Source organism: Vipera berus (assembly GCF_964194415.1).
Source record: "Vipera berus genome assembly, chromosome: 4".
In the NCBI taxonomy this organism is placed as follows: domain Eukaryota; kingdom Metazoa; phylum Chordata; class Lepidosauria; order Squamata; family Viperidae; genus Vipera; species Vipera berus.
Window position 1 is genome coordinate 31,914,671 of NC_138206.1, and position 19,337 is coordinate 31,934,007.

At 39.3% G+C, this 19,337-nt stretch overlaps 1 protein-coding gene across 5 annotated transcripts in view; it reads left to right on the forward strand.

The window, feature by feature from the left end:
* Nucleotides 1–4,431: 4,431 nt before the first annotated feature.
* CCDC181 (coiled-coil domain containing 181) overlaps nucleotides 4,432–19,337 on the forward strand; it is a 289,422-nt gene continuing 274,516 nt past the window's right edge. For 2 of the 5 annotated variants that reach the window (XR_014026379.1, XM_081327293.1), the window contains exons 1-5: nucleotides 4,432–4,448; nucleotides 7,443–7,603; nucleotides 8,660–9,643; nucleotides 10,957–11,103; nucleotides 16,499–16,650. Coding sequence is in view for 4 of the 5 variants with exons in the window: in XM_081327293.1 (XP_081183419.1) it covers nucleotides 7,466–7,603; nucleotides 8,660–9,643; nucleotides 10,957–11,103; nucleotides 16,499–16,650 (1,421 nt within the window). In the remaining variant the exon portion in view is untranslated. The other 3 variants (XM_081327292.1, XM_081327290.1, XM_081327291.1) reach the window with 3 other exon arrangements.

The window sequence follows — 19,337 nt, forward strand, 5'->3', positions numbered from 1 at the left end:
CGCATCCCACCAGGCTCAAGGTTGACTCAGCCTTCCATCCTTCCGAGGTAGGTAAAATGAGGACCCAGATTGTTGGGGGCAATTAAGCTGACTTTGTAATAATGCCGCTTGGGGTATGTGAAAGCCCTAATAAGCAGGCATATACATAGAATGAAGGCTACTGCTAAGCTTGTAAGCCGCCCTGAGTCTTCGGAGAAGGGCGGGATATAAATGGAATTTAAAAAAAACTGTTTGGAGTTTAGATAGCACTGAACAAATGGTGTTTATTACAAGTTCTCAAAGTTCTGGCCACCCCAGCACCCCATAATTGTGTTTGCACTTAGAATAGTTGCAGCATCCCACGTTCATGTGATCACTATTTGTAGCTTTCCTTGATGCCTTCCCACAACAAAGTTAATGAGCAGGGAAGGTTGCAAGATGCTTTTATAAATTGCTCATCCTCCTACAGCTTTTTTTCTAGAGGAGCCTGCATACCCTCCTTTATCTGACAGTAGCCACTCAGTCCTACCACTCTTGCACACTGCTCAGCAGCCACCCCTGGTCACTTTATACTCATGTAGCATCCACTTACCTCTCCCCCTGGCTTCCTTGAGAGCTGCTTGGGACTTGCAATTTCCTGCTGGCTTCCCTGTGGACTTTGCTTATTGGAAGCTGGTAGAAAATCATGAGGAAATCTTTGCTTAACGATCCACAGTCCTCACTTAATTACAGCAACACATCAGGGTTGCTGTTGTTAAGTGATGTGGTCATATAATGTTGCACTTTATAACTGCCTTGCTTAGCAAGGGAAATTCTGGTCCCAATTACCATCATTAAGCAAGAACTATCTGTATTTATAGTTGTATCTCACGTGAATGATTTTCAGTAAGGAAGTGTTTTCCTACCAAATAATTTAAATATGTGTGAAGAGGTCCACATTTATAATCCTGTTTAAAGTGGGACTGTTCAGGTGGCAGCAACTAATTGACCTGGACCAGGGGTAGGCAACCTCGGCTCTTTTATGACTCATGGACTTCAACTCCCAGAATTCCTGAGCCAGCCATTCTGGCTCAGGAATTCTGGGAGTTGAAGTCCATGAGTCATAAAAGAGCCGAGGTTGCCTACCCGACCTAGACTGATCTTAAAAAACTGGTCCAGTATTGGATAGGAGGTACTGAAAAATCCTCACCTGTAGCCTAGGCTGGGAATCTGAAAATATCCCAAAAGGCAGCAACAAAGTACTGTATTTCTACATTGTTGCTAAAAAATTCAAGGACTTGTCTATGGAATCAGAAGTTGAGCTCAGTTCAATGGAGTCTTTTATCTTTTTTTCTGCCTGACTTGTAATATTTTCTCATCCAATGCTATTTTTGCCTTATTAGATTTTATTGTAATACTTGGGAGTATTACAATTCCCAAAATATGAGTATAAAAACTGGCAAACTGAAAAATTCAGAAGAATGCTAATTACCCATTCTTGGTTAAAGCCACAATGTCAAACAACACTTGTTGTTATGACACTGCATTGTAATTTTTTTGTGACAATTTCTACCTTGGAAGTTAATCTTATGAAAACATCCAAGAAACTTTAAGTGATATCTTAGTGTAGCAAGTTTTGTTGGAATCTAGAGAGCATCTTGGCTCACAAGGAGAACATCTTCCCTTCAACTATTCATATAACCAACATACATAATTTTAATTATAATTTAAAATATAATTAAAATTATATGTACTTCAGCCCTTTGTGTTTCTCTTGATAAGCAGAGGTTGATATAGTAACTGAAACCTCATTTATGTAAAGGATATTGGTAGTGGATGAATTATGACACTTTCCTTGTTTGAGAATAGCTGTGTGAACGCACAAACATGCACATGGGGAGAATTATGCCATACTAATACTAATACAGTCCGCTCTTTTTGAGGATATATGTTTTTTCATTAATATAATCACATTAGGGTACAGTGTTTTAAAGAGAAGCTTCCTTCTCAAAGTAAAAATAGCAGGAAAGCTAAATAAGAATATCTTGATAGGAAAAAATATTTTAATCAAACTGTAAAACTATTTTAAACAAATAAAGATATTTGATAATTTTAAAGTTTGTTTTTCATCATTTTTGCAACAATAATTCTAATATATATCATTTAAAACAGGGGTCCCTAACCCCTGGTCCGTGGGCCAGTACTGGGCTGCGGCATGCCAGAAACTGGGCCACGCAAACAATTGAAGCCCCATCCACAGGATGCAAGAAATACGCAAAACCACACCCGGTCTGGTCCATGGAAAAAACCTCTCCACAGAACTGGTCCCAAAAGGTTGGGGGCCACTGATTTAGAAATCATCGACATCCTCTTATACTCCTAAAGAATTGTGCAGTGTTTTCCAAAATTTGTATCTGATTCTTTTATCATCATGCATTACTGTAGTATAGGCCTATGAATTCTAACTTTCGTATGCAACCTTGATTACATATATAATATATACTTTCTGATACGTACTTTAGCATTTTACTTCCTAACATATAAATTAGTTCCACTCCAAAAGATCAGAACAATTTATATCGCTTTTCTTCTCTTAAGATTTAAACGATCAGCCTGCACCAATACAAGTACAGGCCACTGAATTTCTAAAGGCAGGAATGCACAACAGCACTGCATTCCCGGTCCACCAAAAAGGCAATTTCTGCTATGCATTCACAGTTGTTGGGGTTTTTTTTGCCTTATGTTGCTTATGTGCAGCATGTGCTTCATTTCATTACACAAGTTGACAGATATCACCATTCCAATAGGCTATTATGCATACTGGCAGAAATGACCCCCTCCAGTCATTAATAAAGAAGGGAATCTACCAATTGGAAGCTGTGGCAAACGGAGTTCAGACACGGAGTTCAGACAACGAGGCCTTGATTGACCACAGTGAGGAAGGGGTTAAAAATCTGGAAAGGGATTTATTAAGTTGGTTTTCTTTCCAATCAGTTTAAGAACAGGAGATCAGCAGTTTAAGCATCTGTGAAATTTAGAGCAGAAAAGCTCTACATTTCACATATGCTTAAACTGCTGATCTCCTGTTCTTAAACTGATTGGAAAGAAAACCAACAAATCCCTTTCCAGATTTTTAACCCCTTCTTCCTTTAGAGCAGGGGTGTCAAACTCAATTTTATTGAGGGCCGCATCAGCATTGCAGTTGCCCTCAGGGGGCCGGGTGGGGGTGGTTAAAGTGCATATGGCCTACTGGGTGGGCATGGCCAGCTCTACATCATTGGCATTAAGGGTGCCTATGGGGGCCTGGGCAGGAGTGGGACAGATCTGAGGGTCTCTGGCAGAAGGAGGGTCTCTGGACCAGGGCCAAGGCAGTGGGGGCTGTTCCCTCACTGTTTCCAGGATGGCTTTGCAGGCCGCATGAAACCACTTCGCGGGCCGGATCTGGCCCCCGGGCCTTGCGTTTGACATGTTTGCTTTAGAAAAGCTCTAAATTTCACATGTGGACTTCCTTCCTTCCCACATTTACCCTCCAAACTGAAATTTTCCTATACTACGGTTGTCATCAGGCAGCTGTCTGTATGGTCAACAGGCTTTGAGACAACATGTTTTAGTAAGACAAGAGGTTGGACCAGGTTACCAGTCTTAGCTACAAATGTACCCAATGCAACCATCCCCACTAGATGTCAAGATAGTAACAATCAGTTCTGGAACATTTTGGCCAGTATGGCCCAAGTAGAACCAAACATCTTCATGCTATTATAGGCCAACCAGGATCTCTAATCTAGCACGACCTTGCAAGCCGATATACAGTACCGCTGCCTGTAACCCACCAACTAAAATTTGCATGTAGTATATATTAAAACTTTTCTCTTCCATCAGGCTGACCTGGATTGATGATGGGTTTTTAAATATGTTTTAATTTTTAAATTTTTAACTGTGTAGTTAATTTATTTTGGGGCTGTTATTTAATTCTTTTTTTAATTTTTGTACTGTTGTTTTTTTATTGTTGTTAGCCGCCCTGAGTCCTTCGGGAGATAGGGCGGCATATAAGTCAAATAAATAAATAAATAAATGAATGAATGAATGAATGAATGAATGAATGAATGAATGAATAAATAAATAAATAAATAAATAAATAAAAAATCCCGACGCGCGCACTCGAGAGGAACGTGCAACCCAATCTGTACCACTTTCCCGCCCCCGCCCCCCCCCCCCCCGCATTAGTTTGTTAGCCGTTACTCCGCACAAGTGCAAATTTAAACCACGTGCGCCCCCAATAACACATTTCACCGATATTCGCCGCCATGGCAAGCGCTTTCCCCGCCTACGCGCCACTTCGGCTCTTTCCGTAAGCGGCGCAAGGGTTCCGCGGAGTCTGTTATTTCTTCTATCGGGCGATCGCCCTGCCCCCGGTTTCCATGGAGACGGGAAGCGTGGCGCGCGGCCAAAGCGCTCCGTTTGATCCTTTCCAGCCGCCGTCCTCTGCTTGGGTGAGTGGTGGGGAAAGCCTCGGAGACATGGCAGGACGCCGGTGGGTGCTGCGGTTGCCATGACGACGCCATGGCGGGCGGGTGGCTGCTCAGCGAGCGTCCGCAGGTGGAGATGAGAGGGAAGGTGCGACAGGGTTTTGGAGAGCCGGCGCTCAGAGAGCGAAAGGGCCTGAGGTTATGACGGGCAGGCTCTTCTTCTTCTTCCGTGGCAAGAAAAGCCCGACGAAGCTTGCTTTGTTGGGAAGCCAAGGCTGAAAAGCTACTGACTCGATTGAAATCGGCGTAGTGTCCCCCTAACGCAGGGGTAGGCAACCTCGGCTCTTTTATGACTCATGGACTTCAACTCCCAGAATTCCTGAGCCAGCCAAGCTGGCTCAGGAATTCTGGGAGTTGAAGTCCATGAGTCATAAAAGAGCCGAGGTTGCCTACCCCGGCCCTAAACCAGAAAAGAAGAGTGGGACTTTACTTGTCTGAATATCAGTTTTTGTTCGGAGGGTGGCAATTCTGCGATTCGGGCTAAAGGGTGGGCAGGCGTCCGAGATAGGCACGCGGTGTGGGGTCGCTGTTTCGGTGGTTCCGACAGCTTGAACGTCGTCTTTGGGAGGTCCGAGCCTGCCCTGATTTCGGCGAGGATCAAAACGGAGGTGGCGATTGCCATGGCGACAGGTTTCGCTTACTTTTTAGTCTCCTCCCGCTCAGACGCTTAACGAGCCTAGGCAGCATCAAGCCTTAATCTGCAAATTATTTTTCTCCCCCCCCCCCGCCGCCCCCCAAATATCGCTCTGTTCGGGGCTATATGACTGGATTCCAGAATTGGTTGGGTTTGGAAAAAAAAAAGGTTTATCGTTTGCCTCAACGTAGTTGGCGAGCATATAGTGAGAAAAGGGTCAACCTCTTCTCCAAAGCAGGACAAGAAATAAGGATGGAAACCTATCATGGAGAGATCCAACCTAGAACTAAGGAAAAATGACCTGACAGTGAGAACAATTAACCAGCCGCTCCGCTTGCCTTAATAAAAGACAGGCTGCAGTTCTATCAGATTAACACATGAGTCAAGTTTTATATTTATTTATTTATTTATTTTATTTTTATTACAGTTATATCCCGCCCTTCTCCGAAGACTCAGGGCGGCTTACAAGCTTAGCAGTAGCCTTCATTCTATGTATATGCCTGCTTATTAGGGCTTTCACACACACCCCCAACCGGCATTATTACAAAGTCAGCTTAATTGCCCCCAACAATCTGGGTCCTCATTTTTCCTACCTCGGAAGGATGGAAGGCTGAGTCAACCTTGAGCCTGGTGGGATGCGAACCTGCACTAATTGCAGGCAGCTGGTGTTACTTAAGGAGGCATGCTTATGCTGCTACTGCATGCAAGAACATCTTTTAATTATTAATTAAGTTATCCATATTAGTAACTAGCTATGTCTCTCACCTTTCCTTAACAAGTGCTGTATGTATGTGTTATATATATATGTGTGTGTAAGATAAGCATTTCTAAAGACTATACTCAATGCATTTGACTAAGTGGACTACACATGGAAATTAATGTGATAAAATATTAGTATTTAAGGAACAGAAGACTCTTTGATCAAAATAATTGTGTATAAAGTGAGGATAGTAGAAGAAAAAGTGGGTACTGAGGATCAAAGAAGAAATTACTAGAATGTTCTCAGAAGAGTTGTAAAGTATAACTAAAGGAGAATTGAGTATTTGTCCTTATAGTCAACAAGACTAAAACTTGACTTGATGCCTTCTATCTAATTTGTGTACAGGTGGTCCTTTTTCAGTGATTGCTTAGTTTAGCAACTGCTTTGTTTAGCAACTGTTTGCAGTTATGAAGCTGATGAAAGAGTAACTTTATGACCAATCCTTAGATTTATGACCTTTGTAGGCCTGTAAAGCAAAGCAAAGCAAGATCATAAGCATGGTTGTGGTGTCATTTGTCCTTGTTGCTGGTCCTAATTGTGGTTGCTAAATGAGAACTACTCTAAAATAACCCATGTGAACTTAATGCCTTTTCTAAAATTTTATTTAGAGAAACAGAAAACCTGGATTATAATATACTGGATCTATCACTTCTGCCTTCCCATGTTATTATTTCAATTGATCAGAATGATGGATATCTCGTTTCATTATACTATCTTAAAGTGTTCTATAAAATCTAAGTACAATAGTAATAAACCTATACTTTTTAACAAGATTACAATCCTGCTTATACAGGTAGTCCTCTACCTATACCAGGGTTCCCAACTGGGGGTGCTGGCACCCCCTGCGGGTGCGAGATGATATTCCAAGGAGTGCGGAAACTTGGGTTTTCAAAATTATCGTGTATATGCTTAATTCATTGCCATTATTTCAAACTTTTGCAAGGGATGTGAGAATAGATCAGAAGCATTCTAGGGGTGCAGGGTATAGAAAAGGTTGGGAGCTGCTGACCTATATGGACAGTTTGAAATTAACAACAGTCCTGAAAAAGTGACTTATGAGTGTTTTCACACTTATGACCATTGTAGTATCCCCATGCTCACATGATCAAAATTCAGATGTTTGACCACTGAGCCATATTTATGATGAGTGTCCTGGGGTCATGTGATCACCTTTTGCTGCATTCTGATAAGCAAAATCAATGGGAAAGCCAGATTCATTTAACAACTAACTTAATAACTGCAGTGATTCACTTAACAGCTATGGCAAGAAAAGCCGTAAAATTTAGGGCAAAACTCATTTAATTAATTGTCTCGCTTAGTAACAGAAAAATTGGGCTCAATTGCAGTCATAAGTCGAGGACTACCTGTACTTACTTTGGAATTGCTGTTGAACTTATCCTATCCTTTAATTTTCTGTTACCTTAACATAAACTTGTAGAATAACATGTTAGTGTTTTGAAATAATTAGGAGCAAGTACTTTGCTGAATAACATTTTATTGCCATTATTTGAGTAACATTAATTGATATATGCTATTTGTAATTTTATGTTTTCCATTTTTATAGTTTTATTTTAAGAAACATCCACAATGAGTGACAAAAAAGAAACCAGTGAATCTACAGACACGGGGGATACCACAGAAGGTGGTGACTATGAGGATGATTTTGAGAAAGACCTTGAGTGGCTAATTAATGAAGAAGAAAAAGAAATTTCTGATGATATACAGGTATTAAGAAAATATGATTGTATATCAGTATACATAGAACAAAGATATGTAATACAGATTGATTAGGAGAGTTGCTGAACGCAGGATGAAATTTAAATGGTTTATGATTAAATGCCAAATGGCAGTCAGCTATTCTGTGGCGTGATTCACCATCAACAAAGATGATTGGGGGACTGGAGGCTAAAACATATAGGGAACGGTTGCTGGAATTGGGTATGTGTAGTTTAATGAAGAGAAGGGTGAGGGGTGACATGATAGCAGTGTTCCAATATCTCAGGGGCTGCCACAAAGAAGAGGGAGTCAAGCTATTCTCTAAAGCACCTGAAAGCAGGACAAGAAGCAACGGATGGAAACTAGTCAAGGAGAGAAGCAACCTAGAACTAAGGAGAAACTTCCTGACAGTTAGAACAATTAACTAGTGGAACAACCTGCCTCCAGAGGTGGTGAATGCTCCAACACTGGAAGTTTTTAAGAAGAGACTGGCCAGCCATTTGTCTGAAATGGTATAGGGTTTCCTGCCTGAGCAGGGGGTTGGACTAGATGACCTCCAAGGTCCCTTCCAACTTAGTATTATTATCATGTTAATAATGTATTTGTTTACTTTTGGGTCACTATGTTTTATGAGTCTAACCACTGTAATTTGTAAACTATTACAATTTAGTTCAGTGGAACACAATCGGAAGCCCCAAGGATTTGTGAAGTCCCTCCAAAGCTTTTGTGAGTGTACCAAAAATTGTTACTAAATTATGTAACAGGTATTGTGATAAAAGGGAAATTCATAAATGTATAACTGAAAAAGATTGTTAACTATGTTTGATTTCCATTAAATATAAATGAAATAAATTTAGGAATTTGATGTGTGCAGACTTCTATGCAAAACTTTAGAGCAGTCCTCAGATCAGAAAATCATATATTCCCAGGTTAGCATAGTGTAAGAATAAATTGTCATCCAATAAACCTTGCTCAAACAAATTGTGCTTTAAATAGTACACAAACCATGACTGTGTGTATTGCCTCCTACATTTTGTATAAACAGATATTACATTTTTTTCATAGAATCATGATGACAATGAAGAGGATTTTGAAACTAACACTGACAAAGACTTAGAGGATAGAAAAAATCCTTCACAAGATTCTCTTGAGCCTGAAGAAATACTGAAGGATGAGGAACGAAATTCTTCACAAGAACCGCCTGAGCCTGAGGAAGCCCTAAATGATGCATCACAAAATGAAATACATTCTATATTTGTACTTGATCCTAAGGCATTGGAACCAGCATCTGATACAGATAGCGAAAGCTCCGGTCAGGAATCAAGGCTAGAAGACAAGGAGGAAGATGATGAAGATATAAAGCGTTATATCTTAGAAAAAATTGAAGAAGCTAACAAACTTCTGTTGAGTCAGGAGCCTTTAGATGAAACAAAAGAAAGAAAACTAAAATTCAATGATAATATAGTAGAACTAGAAGTACCATCTCTGATGAATACAGAAGCAGATAAAAATGATCCTTACAGAGAACAAAACATTGCAGGTAGGCTATCTCAATTGCGCATTTCTAATGAAACAGGACAAGAAGATCTATCTCTGTCCATCAATGGTAGTATGGATGATGAGCACAAGGATGGCAAGATCCTAGTAGAAAGAGATGGGAAATTTGAACTCTTGAGTATCCGTGACATTGAAAGTCAAGGCTTATTTCCTCCTCTGAGTATTTCTTTCAGTGACATTGAAACTCAGCATGTTTCTCCTAAAAGTTCGTACGCTAGTGCTTTTGGTGCAAAAGACGAGTCCTTCTTGCAAACACCTGTAACGTCTTGTTCTCCTTCCAAAGAACGATATTTTTTTTTCCCTCAACCACCACCTGTTCGACCAAGCTCTGCCATCAATATTACGAGGAATATAGAAAGGGGAAGGAGCCCACGTAGGGTCCAGTCAGCAAAAGTGAGCCTTGATATAAGAAGTTCTACATTCTGTTTATCACCCAGGCAAAAAGAGCTACAAAAGCAAATAGAGCAAAGGAGAGAGAAAATAAGAAGAAAGGTGAGAATATTAATGATGTGGTTACTTTTACAGATCTACGATTAGGATATGGAAGCAAACAATACCCTTGATATTTGTTCCTCTTGCAAATAATATTCAGAGTACAGGTTTTATATACTGTATACTTATTTATTTTATTTATTATTTATTTTTATTACATTTATATCCCGCCCTTCTCCGAAGACTCAGGGCGGCTTACAAGCTTAGCAGTAGCCTTCATTCTATGTATATGCCTGCTTGTTAGGGCTTTCACACACACCCCAAGCGGCATTATTACAGAGTCAGCTTATTGCCCCCAACAATCTGGGTCCTCATTTTACCTACCTCGGAAGGATGGAAGGCTGAGTCAACCTTGAGCCTGGTGGGATGCGAACCTGCACTAATTGCAGGCAGCTGGTGTTACTTAAGGAGGCATCAGCCCACTGCTCCACCAAGGCTCTGTTTATATACTGTTTGGCTGCCATCTTCTTTTATGCAGTAATTTGTGTTTGAAAACTTCTGACAGAAGTGACTTGAAAATGAACTTTAAAATAAATCCTGTTGGTTCATATCTTAAACTTAGCATGCTCTGCTTCATCTTTTAAAACATTGCTAATACTATTCCATTTGTAAGGCTGTGTCCAGAGGTCAGTTTCCCTTGCTGGCTTTTGTTCTTGTTATGCAATGGTAGTTTATTTAGCATACCCCAATTTCTTAGGTTTTCACAATATACCGAACCATAAATTAACAACATGAACTCAATTAAAAAACCCACATACATTAACGATTGATTTATGATTCAGGGTATTGTATTAACACATGTTGTATGAACTGTTTGCAGTTCTAAAAGCAGAAATGGTTTGATGGAGGAGGGAAGCTATAATCATCAAATAACATGAGGCTTCACTGCAGTTGAGAATCTTACTAATTTTTAAAACCTATTGTGTTTACCATTATGATAGTATATTTGACTAAAAACAAAAACAAAAATTTGGATTAGCTTGGCTCTAATCAACATTTCTTTTGTCTTCTGATCCTGTAGAAAATCTCAGAATGAGAAATCATGTGGTTTTGGGTAGTTCCTGCTCCTGCTTACAATCTTTGGGCCAGTTTTCCTTTATTTTCAGTTTCTCCCAAGCTTTCAGAACACCTTGAGATAGGGGATATATTGTGGAAGAACAGCTGAAAATCATGTTCTTTTTTTTCTAGTCTGTATCTAGTCTGTGATGGAAAATTAACTAACTTTTACAATTTCCATTCTGGAAATTCGTAATTCTTTATGTACTGAATTTTTTTCCTAAAATTGTCATTATTTGTTAATGTTTTAATGCAAGGAAGAAAACCAAAAAAAGATGTTGGAAGAAGAAAAAAAGAGAGAAAACGATAGAGTCTTCCAGGCTTGGCTGCAAAAGAAAAAAAATCAAATACTGCAGGAGAAAAGAGTTCAGCGTGCCAAAGAAATAGAGAACTTAAACAGCAGGGTAGGATGAAGTTTCCATTATTCTTCTGTGGTTGGTTCAGTTTTAAAAGTTTAAACCAAGTTTTCTTGATGAGGATGAATAGAATTCAGCCTTTTATTTCCAGATGCAACTATTTGTATGTCAAGGACAAATCTCACTTACTTACAGATAATATAATCAGCTATTTGGAAGCTAAATTAGCGTGGTATTAAACAGTACTGAAATTCTTTTTGTTGCAATGTGTTGTGTGGATATTTCCCCAACGTCAAATACATCCTAACAATAATGGCAAAATTTCAATTTCTAGATGCATAGCCCTTGCTTATGTCAGAAAATGTCTAGAGTTTGCCACTTCGTTATAAAAAGTATGGAATGTTAATTTTGTAAATTAATAAAATGGTTTATGCTGATATTTTGAAAATACAATTGAGTAATATAAATTGAGTTATATTTAAAAGTTTGTGAACCATTCTGAATTTTCAATATTTCTGCATAAATACGTGATGGAATATGCACATGGACAATCAGTGGACAGGAGTTATTGCAACACAGAGCTATCCTAGGAAGGAGGCAGTAAGTCTCATCAGAGAGAGGCTCAGATTAAGAGACTGTGCAGTCCCTAGCTAGATTGAGGAAGGAAGGTTCGGGATAGTTGACCAATCATGTTGATCAGTTGACCAATCACTAGGAATAAGGAGTGTAAGTAAAGGCCTCACTTGCATTGACAAATGTCAGTGTTCCTGAGACCATCATCATGAGAATACTGAATAATGATTTACATGGCAGAGTTGCAAGGAGAAAGCCATTACTTTCAGTTAGCAAAAGATCATGTTAGGTCTTATTCAATCTGTAAAACTTGGTGGCAACAGTATCATGATTGGGCCTACTTTGCTGCCTTTGGGCCAGGACAATTGATAGAACTATGAATTCTGAATTGTACCAGTAAACTCTTTAGGAAATTGTTAGGATATCTATGAAATGAAGCTCAAGAGAAATGGGTCATGCAGCGAGGCAGTGAACCAAAACACCAGTTGTACAACCCAAGAATTAAAGTGGTTAAGGCACCAGGCTAGAAAGTGAAAGATGGTGAGTTTGAGTCCCACCTTTAGGCATGAAAACCAGCTGGGTGACCCTGGGCCAGTCACACACTCTCATGTTGTTGTGGGGAAAATAGGAGAAAATGTAATCTATGTACTTCACCTTCAGTTATTTATTTGTATCTCACCTTTATTATGTTTTTAGAAATAATACATTCTAAATTTATTAGAATTCAAATCCACAAACATATGCAACATACCTTCCTCCTCCTACCGTATGTTCCCCTCAATAACCCTGTGAGGTGAGTTGGGCTTAGAAAGTGAATAGTCCAAGGTCACCCAACCAGCGTTCATAGCTAAGGTGGGATTGGAACTCAAGTTTCCCTCTTTCTAACTTGGTCTCTTAACCACTAGAGCAAACTGACTCCTATTATTCATAAAAATAATAAAATAAAAATAAAATACTAATACTAGTTACAAGAATTAAGATGCTTCTGAACACATGCAGATGACTGGTTTTGTATTCAGTGTATCACTCTTACTAAATATGGAATAATAATTAAGACCCCTTCATGGATTACTGCCTTGTCGTGGCGAAGGGGCTTGCGTAATTCAATGAAGCTATGAGCTATGCCGTGCAGGGCCACCCAAGACGGACAGGTCATAGCCGAGAGTTCTGACAAAACGTGATCCACTGGAGAAGGAAATGGCAACCCACTCCAGTATCTTTGCCATGAAAACCCTATGGACAGTACCAAAAGGCAAAACGATATGACGCTGGAAGATGAGCCCCTCAGGTCAGAAGGCGTCCAATATGCTACTGGGGAAGAGCAGAGGGCTAGTACTAGTAGCGCCAGAAAGAATGAAGCGACTGGGCCAAAGCCGAAAGGACGCTCAGCTGTGGATGTGTCTGGTGGTGAAAGGAAAGTCCGATGCTGTAAAGATTTTTTCTCCATAGGAACCTGGAATGTAAGATCCATGAATCAAGGAAAGCTGGACGTGGTCAAACAAGAAATGACAAGACTGAACATCGACATCTTAGGTATCAGCGAACTAAAATGGACAGGAATGGGTGAATTTAATTCAGATGACCATCAGGTATACTACTGCGGGCAAGAATCCCTCAGAAGAAATGGAGTAGCCTTCATAGTCAATAAAAGAGTAGGAAAAGCAATACTGGGATACAATCCTCAAAATGACAGAATGATCTCAGTTCGAATCCAAGGCAAACCATTCAATATCACAGTAGTCCAAGTCTATGCCCCAACCACCAGTGCTGAAGAGGATGAAATTGACCGGTTCTATGAAGCCCTACAGCACCTTATAGAACTAACACCAAAAAATGATGTCCTTATCATCATGGGGGATTGGAATGCTAAAGTAGGAAGCCAAAAGATAACTGGAATAACAGGCAAGTTTGGCCTTGGAGTACAAAATGAAGCAGGGCACAGGCTGATAGAATTTTGTCAAGAGAATACGATGGTCATAGCAAACACTCTTTTCCAACAACCCAAGAGACGGCTCTACACATGGACATCACCAGACGGTCAACACAGAAATCAGATTGACTATATGCTCTGCAGCCAAAGATGGAGAAGCTCTATACAGTCAGTAAAAACAAGACCAGGAGCTGACTGTGGCTCAGACCATGAGCTTCTCCTTGCAAAGTTTAAGCTTAAACTGAAGAAAGTAGGGAAAAGCACTAGGCCACTCAGGTATGAATTAAATCATATCCCTGTTGAATATACAGTAGAGGTGACAAATAGATTTAAGGAATTAGATCTGATAGACAGAGTGCCTGAAGAACTATGGACAGAGGTTCGCGACATTGTACAACAGGTAGCAACCAAAACCATCCCAAAGAAAAAGAAATGCAAGAAAGCAAAATGGCTGTCTGAGGAAGCTTTGCAAATAGCTAAGGAAAGGAGGGAAGCGAAAGGCAAGGGAGAAAAACATTCATATGCCCAATTGAATGCAGAATTCCAGAGAATAGCTAGAAGAGATAAGAATGCCTTCTTAAATGAACAGTGCAAAGAAATAGAAGAAAACAATAGAATAGGGAGGACCAGAGATCTTTTCAAGAAAATTGGACAGATGAAGGGAACGTTTAATGCAAAAATGGGCATGATAAAGGACCAAAATGGCAGGGACCTAACAGAGGCAGAAGAGATTAAGAAGAGGTGGCAAAATTACACAGAAGAACTATACAAGAATGAGCTTAATGTCCCTGATAATCACAATGAGGTGGTCACTGACCTCGAGCCAGACATCCTAGAATGTGAAGTGAAGTGGGCCTTAGAAAAGCTGAGCAACAACAAAGCTAGTGGAGGTGACAGTATTCCAGCTGAGCTATTCAAAATCTTAAAAGACAGTGCAGTAAAAGTGCTACACTCAATTTGCCAGCAAATTTGGAAAACTCAACAGTGGCCACAGGATTGGAAAAGATCAGTTTACATTCCAATTCCAAAGAAAGGCAGTGCCAAAGAATGTTCAAACTATCGCACCATTGCACTCATTTCTCATGCTAGTAAAGTCATGCTTAAAATCCTACAAGCTAGACTTCAGCAGTATGTGGATCGAGAACTACCAGAAGTACAGGCAGGATTTCGAAGAGGCAGAGGAACTAGAGATCAAATTGCCAACATACGCTGGATCATGGAGAAAGCTAGGGAGTTCCAGAAAAACATCTACTTCTGCTTCATTGACTATGCTAAAGCCTTTGATTGTGTGGATCATAACAAACTGTGGCAAGTTCTTAAAGAGATGGGAGTACCAGACCATCTTATTTGTCTCTTGAGAAACCTATATGCGGGTCAAGAAGCAACAGTGAGAACTGGACATGGAACCACTGATTGGTTCAAAATTGGGAAAGGAGTCCGGCAAGGCTGTATACTGTCGCCCTGCCTATTTAACTTATATGCAGAGCACATCATGAGAAAGGCAGGGCTAGATGAATCAAAAGTTGGAATTAAGATTGCCGGAAGAAATATCAACAACCTAAGATACGCAGATGATACCACTCTAATGGCAGAAAGTGAAGAAGAACTAAAGAGCCTCTTGTTGCGGGTGAAGAAGGAGAGTGCAAAAGTTGGGTTGAAACTTAACATTAAGAAAACCAAGATCATGGCATCTGGCCCTCTCAATTCCTGGCAAATAGATGGGGAAGAAATGGAGGTAGTGACAGATTTTATTTTCCTGGGCTCCAAGATCACTGCAGATGGGGACTGTAGCCAAGAAATTAAAAGACGCTTGCTCCTGGGGAGGAAAGCCATGGCAAATCTAGACAGCACACTAAAAAGCAGAGACATCACCCTGTCAACAAAAGTGCGTATAGTCAAGGCTATGGTCTTCCCAGTTGCAATGTATGGCAGTGAAAGTTGGACCATAAGAAAGGCTGAGCGCCAAAGAATTGAGGCCTTTGAACTATGGTGCTGGAGAAGACTCCTGCGAGTCCCTTGGACTGCAAGGCGATCAAACCGGTCAGTCCTAGAGGAGATCAATCCTGACTGCTCTTTAGAAGGCCAGATCCTGAAGCTAAAACTCAAATACTTTGGCCACCTAATGAGAAGGAAGGACTCACTGGAGAAGAGCCTAATGCTGGGAAAGATCGAGGGCAATAGAAGAAGGGGACGACAGAGAATGAGGTGGCTGGATGGAGTCACTGAAGCAGTAGGCGTGAGCTTAAATGGACTCCAGAAGATGGTAGAGGACAGGAAGGCCTGGAGGAATGTTGTCCATAGGGTCGCGATGGGTCGGACACGACTTCGCAGCTAACAACAAATTAAGATGGAATTGTTAATATGAATTATTTTCAGGTTATGTTTATGATGTAATCTCTTCCCTTTTCCACTTCTCTGATATTATTCTGGAAGGCAGGTATATATCTACAAATCATAACCAATTTTTCTTTTGATTTTAATAGATTAGATTGTCTCATGCCTTCAGCTTAGGAACATATAGCCGTCAAATTAGTTTCATGACTCTAAGAATCAGTATACATTTATATATACATATATATATATATACATATATATACATATATATATATACATATATATATATATATATACATATATATATATATATATATATATATATATATATATATATACATACATACATACATACATACATACATACATACATATATATATATATATATATATATATATATATATATATATATATACATATATATATGTTAAATGTTTGTTAAGCATTCAGACTACACTTGCTTGGTCCCAGACACGGGACAAATCTTATTTCCTGTTTCAGCGTAGCCCAAGGCCATCTACAGGTAGTAGCCACAGCAGTGGCAGGTCATATTTGTGTAAATTTTTTGGCTTGCTAACAAAGTCTCCCTTTATTCTTTGTTATAGGAAGATAGAAATCCAGAAGAAGCTTTCAAGTTGTGGCTTAAAAGAAAACAGCAGGAACAGATTAAAGAAAAACAGATACAAACACTGAAAGAGCAAGAAGAGGGTATGTTCTTCCTTCCAAGAACAGTTGAAAATGACAAAGCTTATAAACAGTAAGTATTTTTGTTTTTCATTTTGGGAACCAATATAATATTGTTATTTTAATAAGATCTGGATGTTTTTTCTCCAGGAAAGCAGATTAATTTTGGTCTGTTGTCTTTTCTCGTTTTCTCCTGTAAATGTGTATTTTTCTCACTACATTTTGGATCAAGCTAGAGAATATATTCGCACAACATGAAATTGCAGTTTGAAAACTTGGATCAATTTAGAAACCATGTTTTTAACACAGCATTATATGTTATGAAGCTGTATGTAACTATAGTCATCCTTTCTTCTTGCCTTATAATAATAATTGTTCAAATAAGCTGTTTTATCAAGTTGATCTGCTTTCAACACCAAATAACTTTAGATCATGGCCAGTAACAATAGAAATGAAATTTGGTTATTGCTTGATGAGAATAGTTTCAGATTCAACATTTAATCTTTTACCAAAATGCTTGGGCTTATATTTCTCTGTAAGCTACAGCATGATAATATGCTATGTTAATAAGCAATAAGTTCACTGTCATCAAAAGATTCAAATACTTACTGGTCTCAATATTATGAACTATAGTCCAAATCACAGGTAATTGTCTAATAAGACTTTTAGATGCATTCTGTCCCAGAATGTATCTTTCTAGGGATAGGTTATCTGCTTTCACTACACAAACAGCAAAAATGAAGTGTTGGTTAATATTCAGTTCTAAACATGATTTTATTTCTATGTAGATGGCTAAGGAGGAAGAGACGTGAGAAGCGAGAAGAGCAAGTAATTGCTAGAGAACGATCAAAACAGTTTAGGCAAGAAGTCAGAAGAGCAAAGCAAATAGAAAATATTCTCCATTCAATTTCTGAACCAAAGTCACTTCGCTTTACAGATCAATACTGCTGAGATTTAGAGGTCTGTTCCAGAATATCTTGCATAGGTTGAGATTGCCTGTTAGAAGTGGTTTCTCTTCTGGAATATTTTGAAGTCCTTCAATAATGACTTAATTTTCTCTATCTTAGTAATTTTTCCCCATCTTAAACTTGGAATAATTATCTATTTGTGAATAGATCGGGATTGCCTTCTCAGTTCTATAAAATTTACATATAATAAATCATCTTCCTGCAAGTATGGTGTATTTTTTTCACATCTGGCATTTGGTTAGAAACCCTACACCATCAATCACAGCTAATGCCAAAATAATACAACACATTATTTATGCATGTATCAAAGTTTACTGTTCATTCAGGCAGCTGAGCTATTTTAAAGTTCCATTTAATAAAATTTCTATTTTTCTGTTTTATGGGCTTATTACACATTCAGCAGTAGAAACACTTTCTACTTATTTTGAAGTAGAAATTACTAAACTTGCACTGCTTTGAAATGAGCAGCATATACAACTTGTAAAAGTGTTAGAATATAAATCTGTTTTGTTTCCAAAATTTGGGGAAATAGTTGAAATAGGACTTTGCTATCATATAGCGATTTAAGGAATTAGATCTGATAGACAGAGTGCCTGAAGAACTATGGACAGAGGTTCGCGACATTGTACAACAGGTAGCAACCAAAACCATCCCAAAGAAAAAGAAATGCAAGAAAGCAAAATGGCTGTCTGAGGAAGCTTTGCAAATAGCTGAGGAAAGGAGGGAAGCGAAAGGCAAGGGAGAAAAAGAAAGATACACCCAATTGAATGCAGAATTCCAGAGAATAGCTAGAAGAGATAAGAATGCCTTCTTAAATGAACAGTGCAAAGAAACAGAAGAAAATAATAGAATAGGGAGGACCAGAGATCTTTTCAAGAAAATTGGAGAAATGAAGGGAACGTTTAATGCAAAAATGGGCATGATAAAGGACCAAAATGGCAGGGACCTAACAGAGGCAGAAGAGATTAAGAAGAGGTGGCAAAATTACACAGAAGAACTATACAAGAATGAGCTTAACGTCCCTGATAATCACAATGAGGTGGTCACTGACCTCGAGCCAGACATCCTAGAATGTGAAGTGAAGTGGGCCTTAGAAAAGCTGAGCAACAACAAAGCTAGTGGAAGTGACAGTATTCCAGCTGAGCTATTCAAAATCTTAAAAGACAATGCAGTAAAAGTGCTACACTCAATTTGCCAGCAAATTTGGAAAACTCAACAATGGCCACAGGATTGGAAAAGATCAGTTTACATTCCAATTCCAAAGAAAGGCAGTGCCAAAGAATGTTCAAACTATCGCACCATTGCACTCATTTCTCATGCTAGTAAAGTCATGCTTAAAAACCTACAAGCTAGACTTCAGCAGTATGTGGATCGAGAACTACCAGAAGTGCAGGCAGGATTTCGAAGAGGCAGAGGAACTAGAGATCAAATTGCCAACATACGCTGGATCATGGAGAAAGCTAGGGAGTTCCAGAAAAACATCTACTTCTGCTTCATTGACTATGCTAAAGCCTTTGATTGTGTGGATCATAACAAACTGTGGCAAGTTCTTAAAGAGATGGGAGTACCAGACCATCTTATTTGTCTCTTGAGAAACCTATATGCGGGTCAAGAAGCAACAGTGAGAACTGGACACGGAACCACTGATTGGTTCAAAATTGGGAAAGGAGTCCGGCAAGGCTGTATACTGTCGCCCTGCCTATTTAACTTATATGCAGAGCACATCATGAGAAAGGCAGGGCTAGATGAATCAAAAGTTGGAATTAAGATTGCTGGAAGAAATATCAACAAC